This window comes from Protopterus annectens, chromosome 2.part1 (assembly GCF_019279795.1).
Source record: "Protopterus annectens isolate FY-2018-M chromosome 2.part1, PAN1.0, whole genome shotgun sequence".
NCBI lineage: Eukaryota > Metazoa > Chordata > Ceratodontiformes > Protopteridae > Protopterus > Protopterus annectens.
In genome coordinates, this window is record NC_056729.1 from 1746553876 (window position 1) to 1746561669 (window position 7794).

Below are 7794 nucleotides of genomic sequence, written 5' to 3' on the forward strand. Positions count from 1 at the left end.
ACATGGTCAGACCACAAAATAATCTTCTTTGAAGTAAAAATAAGTCCTGGAACCCTAGCTAACCCTGGAATGTTCAGGAACTATTCTAAGGCTAACTTCCTAATATTAAGTGATAACCTAACAAAATTTCAAGCCCCCCCCCATAATCATTGAGAACACTGCAGCATAGGTGGGAATGTTCAAAGAAACCATATCCAAGCATGTTAATAGCTGCATTTAGGCAGCTGTACCCACCAGGAAGAAGAACAGAACTAACTTAAAAAACAAGCCAACATAGTGGAATCACATCAATAGGCTGTATAACAGGAGGAAGAAAATCATGGCAAAAATTAGGAGGTGCAGCACCAGCAGGATAAAACCACTCTCATCAAACTAAACAAACAACTCGGAGAACAAGTACAGTCTCCAATGTCAAATTTGAGGTTCATTTGGCCTTCCAGGGCAAAGACAACCACAGGGCATGTTTTAGTTATGTCCAAGTACAAAGACAGTACACAATTTGTGCTGAGCTCAGTGTTAATGGAGCTATCAATACTGAGCCAGAAGATATAGCAAACCTATTGGCTGACAAATTCAGCTCCAATTTTACCCCTGTCTTCCCCTCAACCTACTCTCAGGAAAGACCAAGTATAACTCCCTCTACTATCACTAGGAAATGCTGTCTCTAAGGCCAAGAACACTGCATCAATGGGCCCAGACAATATACCAGGATGCCTTCTAAATAGCATTAAACATGACCTATCAAGCCCTCTGGATTGCTATTCAACTGTAGCCTCCAAAATGGCTACATGCCTCACGAATGGAGAACAACAACAACAGTCATACCACTGCACAAAAGTGTATAATCTACAGATCCTGGAAACTACAGATCCGTAAGTCTCACTAGTATCATATGCAAAGCCATGGAAAGAATTATCATAGAAATTATCATTAATGACATAGGAAACATCCAGACACTGGAACCAACCCAATTTGATTTTCTCAAGGGGGGAGCTCATGTCTACTCAACCTGGTGGACTTTTGAGAAGGTCAGCAAAGCAATGAATGAGGACAAAATGGCCAAGGCATTTGACCCAGTGCCCCACTTGGTATTGTTGATAAACTCAGGATGGTAGGTATAAACCCTTATTTCACCCAATGGATAGTCAGCTGAATCACAGACAGACCCCAGGAAGTTAGAACCGGGGAGCCCACTTTTCTACAAAGAGGCCAGTCACAAGTGGAGTCTCTCAAGGATCAGTCTTGGGGCTGCTCCTTTTTAGCATTTACTTGTCTGAAGTCAAGGCCAATGTTGATGGCCTCTGGCTTACTAAATTTGCAGATGTTTGCAAATTAGGAGCAGTCATTGAATCCCGCACTGACACATATATTCTCCAGGAAAGGCTCATACAGACAATGGTGCCAGAACCATGGACTAACACTGATTGCCAAGAAATGCATAATAGCATCCTTCAGGAAGTCATCCATCCCTGGTAACTATCATATTGAAACACTCCTAAGAGTCAACCCAGTAGTCAGGGACTTGGGGACATGCATAGACAGTAGTGAGGAAATCAGTCTATGTTGTGCAACTTATAAACAAAGGTTTGGCATCTAGGTCCAAGGAGGTGATTGTTCCACTGTTTTCAGAATTTATCATTCAGTACAATGCCCCTTTGGTATATACCTACTCAGGCACATCCAACAGTTGCAACATCCGTAGAAGTTCTTCACTAAAAGAATATAAGGTGTAAGTAACATGTCCTGTGCAGACCACCTCAAGGCCCTATCCCTGTAGTCTGTCTCCTGCAGGCTGTTGAGGGGAGATCTATGCTTGGCATACAAGCTGTTGTCAGACTCAACTCTGATGGACCTCATGCATGTCCACAAAACAAACAGCACCAATATTACTCATTCTAAAGACTTAAACTTTCTTCTTCTTTCAGCTGCTCCTGTTAGGAGTCACTACAGTGGATCATCTGTTTCCATTTCTTCCTGTCCTCTGCATCTTGTTCTGTCACACCAACCACCTGCATGTCATCTCTCACCACATCCATAAACTTTATCTTAGGCCTTCTTCTTTTCCTCTTACCTGGCAGCTCCATCCTTAGCATCCTTCTCCCAATATACCCAGCATCCCCTCAACACATATCTAAACCAGTATAATCTCACCTCTCTGGCTTTGTCGCCAAACTTTCAAACATGACCGACCTTCTAATATACTAATTTCTAATCCTGTCTATCCTTATCCCACCCAGTGCAAATCTTAACATCCTTAACCCTGCCACCGCCAGCTCTGACTCCTGTCTTTTGTCAGTGCCACGGTCTCCAACCCATATAGCTGGTCTCTACCCTCTTGTAGACCTTCCCTTTCACTCTTACTGGTGCCCGATTGTCACAAATCACTCCTGACACTCTTCTCCACCCATTCCACCCTGCCTGTACTCTCTTCTTCACCTCCCTTCCACACTCACCATTATTCTGAAATGTTGATTCCAAGTATTTAAACTCATCTACCTTCACCAGCTGTACTCCCTGCACCCTCACCATTCCTCTATCCTCCCTCTCATTCACACACATATATTCTGTCTTAGTCCTGCTGACCTTCATTCCTCTCCTCTGTAGAGCATATCTGCACCTCTCCAGGATCTTCCCAACCTGTTCCCTACTCTCACTACAGATCACAATGTCATCTGCAAACATCATAGTCCATGGGGATGCCTGGCTGAGCTTGTCTGTCAACCTGTCCATCACTATTGCAAATAAGAAAGGGCTCAGAGCTAATCCTTGATGTAATTCTACCTCCACCTTGAACGCATCTGTCACTCCTACCACAGACCTCACCGCTGTCACACTGCCGTCGTACATATCCTGTAACACTCTTACACACTTCTCTGCCACTCCCAACTTCTTCATACAATACCACAACTCCTCTCTAGGCACCCTGTCATATGCATTCTCTAAGTCCACAAAGACATAATGCAGCTCCATATGAGCTTCTATATACTTCTCCAGCAATACCCTCAAAGCAAACATTGCATCTGCAGTGCTCTTCCCTTGCATGAAACCGTACTGCTGCTCACTAATCAGCGCCTCCCTTCTTAACCTAGCTTCCACTACTCTTTCCCATAACTTCATGCTGTGGCTGATCAATTTTATCCCACTGTAGTAACTACAGCTCTGCACATCACCCTTATTCTTAAAAATCGGTACCAATATACTTCTCCACTCCTCATGCATTCTCTCATTTTCCAAGATTCCATTAAACAATCTGGTTAAAAACCCCACTGCCATCTCTCCTAAACACCTCCATACCTTGCCTGTGATATAAGTAGGACTTGCTGGAGAGACCGGTATGTATCCTAGAGACTACCCCTTCTCTGGAACAGGCTCCCCATCCATGTGAAGCAGAGTTCCTTTCTAACCCAATTCAACTGTAACTTTGACAATTGGATTGGGAATAAGAAATTCATTCCTGGTTTGGTGCCTATGTCTCTAATGAATGCAGGAAGCCTGCATATGGTTCATCTCCCAGCCTCCTGCTTATAAATGTTTTATCTCCCAAGCCCCTGCTTACACTTATTCAGGGTACCAAAACTTGTCAGAAATTTGGGATGCAAGGTTAGGCTTAAAAAGACCCTTGTGACTATTAGCCTAGTACACACCTAAAAGCCTATGATCTTCTGTGATGAGAGAGATTCAGAAAATTTTGTGAAGGAATAAATCAATCCTGAAAATGCATCCAAAAATAGGGACATCCTGTCTAGGGATAAATCAGGCCAAAAAATAGTAATGTTCTTTCAAAATAGGGATAGTTGCGAATTCTGTGAAAAGTATTGAAGGCCTTCGCTAAACCAAGACATGCCATGTGCACTGCATTGCCACCATTTGCAGCCTCTGTAACCATTTCTGAAAAAGTATGTCAGATTAAATAGACAGGCTCTACCATTTACCAAGCCACAATGTTGGGGATCGAGTCTAACCTTGATTGTTAGTATAGTTGTTACTCATATTGAACAGTGATTCAAAGTACCCAGCTGTGGTATATAGGCCCCAAAAGTAATACAATGTACAATGTAAGGACTGCACCCGTCCCTATACACATGTAATATGAAGGTTGGTTATACCCACTTTTTATGTATATGACATGCAAGCTGATCCCCCCGATGCATAACCTGTCAGCTGACTGTACACTGATCCCTTCAAGATGTATTAACTAACTGCAGCCAACTTCACAGGTTCTCATCTCTATAGATATGTGACATGTCAGATGCCCATGGGTGCATTACCTGTTGGCTGAGATATGCTGCAAATGAATACATATTATATATGAACGTGAAACAGCAATGAAGGAGAGTAAATAAAGAAAAGATGCAAGCACATCCAGTGGTTTACACATATAAAAAAATTATATATTGAACAAACCTGTTGCAGGCATCACTGAATGCATAGATCTGTGTATGTCACAAGAATGGCAGGTCTTACTACAAAGATATTTAATAATAGACTTATTTTCATTTTTATTGCAGTGAAAGAAAAAAAACTGTCAAACAGAAATTTCAGCAGTGGTTACAGGTACAACTGAATATGCTCCTTTTGAGTTACGTAATGGAAAATGTGCTGTAAGAGGACGTTGTGGTTTTCAGGAGGCACCGCAAATGCATCCCTGCAGACAAATGTGTTTGTAGCTAAAGAGCACAGTGGTGTTACTATGGACTTGTTATTCTTACTAGGTGCAAAATTTGTGAAATACAAAGCACCCTCTGTGCTTTGCGTGAAAATATGTATTCACCTGTCAACCATCAGGCTCTGAACAATGACCTGTACCCAAAACCATCAGGCTCTGAACAATGACCTGTACCCACAACCATCAGGCTCTGAACAATGACCTGTACCCATTTTTATTGATTTATTTTCTTCCAGAACACTTTGATTTACATCTAATGTCTGGTCTTTTTTCCTCAGATTTTGCACTGCTTTCTTTCAGGAATTGTAATATTATTTAGTGCAACAAAAAGACATCCACTAGGATGTTTTTATCTCAGCACATCTCCAGAACTATAATTCCTGTTTATGCTCAGTTCCAGGGCTGATATTGTTGGATTTGGCCAGCCACATTCAGGAATGTGTATGTTATCAGTTTTATCCTCTCCAGTACTAGGCTTTGTTTTGATAGCTAGCAGTTGTTCATAGGGTTTTACTTTTGCTCATAAATGGTACATTTAAGCTGCTTGCTTTTTAATACATATGACCCCAAGTTCTTGACCTGTAACCAGAAGCAAAACTGCTGAATTGTCCATGTGGTCTGCACATCTGAAAATATTTCCACATCATAACAGGTCCTGTTTGCTTCCACTCTAATCAGGTGCTCACTTTTATTGTGTATGTAAATTAATTTGTCAAGAAAAAGAGCATTTGAAAACATCCTTAATGAAATCTATGGACCTGTCTCTTTTGTCAGCCATTAGGGTTTTTCTCTTTAAAAACAAAACAGAAAAAGATCACAACCAGTGCGGTCACTGAAAAGTGACAGGGCCTGTTTGTTATAGTTGTTGAGACTCCCTGAAATTTCTTTTTAGATAAGGTTTGTATTTAATTAGTATTTTTATTAATTTATTTGGTATTAAGCTAAGTATAAAAATTAATTATGTACATGGATCACTAACTTTTATAATTTAGTTCATAAAATCAGCATAATTTCAAACTTTAGTAACACTGTATTCTGTACATTAAGTCACAGAATACCTTTTCTCTTTTTCATTGTAGTTGGTCATATGTTTAAAAAAATGTTGGCTATTCTGCCTTATTTGCTATGAGGACTCATAGTTTGTGTAATTGTTGTAACATATACGTGTTGCCTTTGTGGACATTATATTCCTGTGGGGTGTACCTGATGTCATTTGTTCATGAAATTCTCTACAAAAACTGACCCATAAAGTTAATCTCTTAAACCCAACTACGCATTTTGTGTTTGCAGTAACAATGCATTATTAGCTAAGAGTCTCCTTAATTTTAACACACCCATCCCAAGAAAACATGAAATCTTACTCATTCGATGTTATTGTTCCTTAAAACTTTATATGTCTCGATATTATATGCAGCTTGAATTTGGCATATTTCAGAACAATGCAGTGTCATACAAGAGGTTTGTTCTTTCGGCCAGGAGATCCCAGGTTTAGAACTGCACCGCAGTCCTTTACCTCAAAAGGTGAGCACAAACAAAATGCATGGTCTGGCAAAACAAACTCTGAAAAATGAGATTTTACATTACAAATTTGGCATAGTAGATAATAAAATGATAATAATACAAAAGCATGTTTATATGCCTTATTCAGTTCTATTTTTTGTTCTGGATTTGAAACTGCATTCTGTTAGGTGTCTGTCATATATGGTATAAATTTTCTTTTTCCTTGAAGGAAGGAAGTAAGATACTGAAAACCTAGGACTAGCAGTAGCAAAGTAGTACAGTATGGGATCTAGACAGCTATTGAAACTTATTAGAGCTAAAGTAATTCTCCGCATTTTATAGATGACATTAGAAATTGCACAGTTGCTTATAATCTGCAGTCTTACCAGGAAGTGTAGTAGATGTGTAATATGATATGGAAGGAAGCATACAAATGCCATGGCAAGAATCAGATATATGATTTTCAAAGCCTTATTCTTACGGATGCTTTTCATCCGAGATACACGCTTGGCAATCAGTGGGTAACATATTGTAATTATAATGCATGGTATCACAAAGCCAAAAGACAGAGCAAGTATGTTATAGACTGACATCCGTTGGCTCCAGCTCTCAGTACTGAAGTTTTCAAAGCAGCTCGTCTGGTTGTTGAACGAGTTGTGTAATGGGCCCTCAGTCGTAAGGGCCACCATAATGCCTATAGCTAGAGCCCAAACAAACAAAGATACTATGATGGCATAATTCTTCTTCCTGATGTTAATATATTTGAAAGGGTGAACTACAGCAATATATCGATCGATACAAATGCATGTCATGAATGCAATGCTGATGTTGATGTTTATGAAGAACAGTGAACCGGTAATCCTGCACATTATATCTCCAAATATCCAGTCATTCTTCTTCAGATGGTAGTGAATTTTAAATGGTAAAGTGGAAATGAAGATGATGTCTGCCACAGCAAGGTTGATGATGTACACCTGTGTTGGGCCTCGACGTTTTACTTTGAGCAGGAGTATGCAAAGAGCACTCATGTTGCCAATCAAACCAAGGACAAACACAATGCTGTAAACTAGTTTGAATAGGTCATACTGGAAGTTAGCAGAGCTGCACCCCTCATTTGTTGAGTTGGCTGTGTAGTTAAATGTGCCCAGCAGTACCATATCAGCAGTCTAGAACGTCACTAGTGATTCACACAGTCAGCAGATCAGCGCTTTCACTATTGCAGAGGTAATGATGCATATGAAATCAAATCATAAAGCATTGGAGGATTACAGGCAGATACATGTTGAAGAGTTTTTTTCCAAACTTAAACCTCATGGACTCACAGTTTACATTCATGTTGTCTTCTGAAGTAGCTGTTAACACCTGTGTGCAAAAGAAAACAAACAGTCTTAGCAAAGACACTGACTACTTTAAGCCCATTTTCATATGCCCGTTACTCTTCCCTTCCAATAGAAAGATTAGTTGTGTAAGAACTTACCATAATGATAAGATGTGCTTCTTTTCTCTGTTGCAGTATTCCTGACTTAAGGGAATTACCTGTGCCTCCTAAGGTGATGACCTGATGTCAGCCAGTATATCAAAGTTGGGGTTGAGAAGGATGGCCTAATGGTTAAGGTGTTTGCCTTACA

The 7794-nt window shown here is 40.1% G+C and overlaps 1 protein-coding gene across 1 annotated transcript; it reads right to left on the minus strand.

The window, feature by feature from the left end:
- Positions 1 to 4458: 4458 nt before the first annotated feature.
- On the minus strand, positions 4459 to 7527 carry LOC122794625 (lysophosphatidic acid receptor 6-like). Its single transcript, XM_044063205.1, has one exon. The coding sequence runs from the start codon at positions 7321 to 7323 to the stop codon at positions 6307 to 6309; it is 1017 nt and encodes a 338-aa protein (XP_043919140.1). The 5' UTR covers positions 7324 to 7527; the 3' UTR covers positions 4459 to 6306.
- Between the last annotated feature and the right edge of the window lie 267 nt (positions 7528 to 7794).

Bases quoted from the DNA above. Each gene is read 5' to 3' on its own strand.
- LOC122794625 (XM_044063205.1), bottom strand. From the start codon at position 7,323: ATGGTACTGCTGGGCACATTTAACTACACAGCCAACTCAACAAATGAG.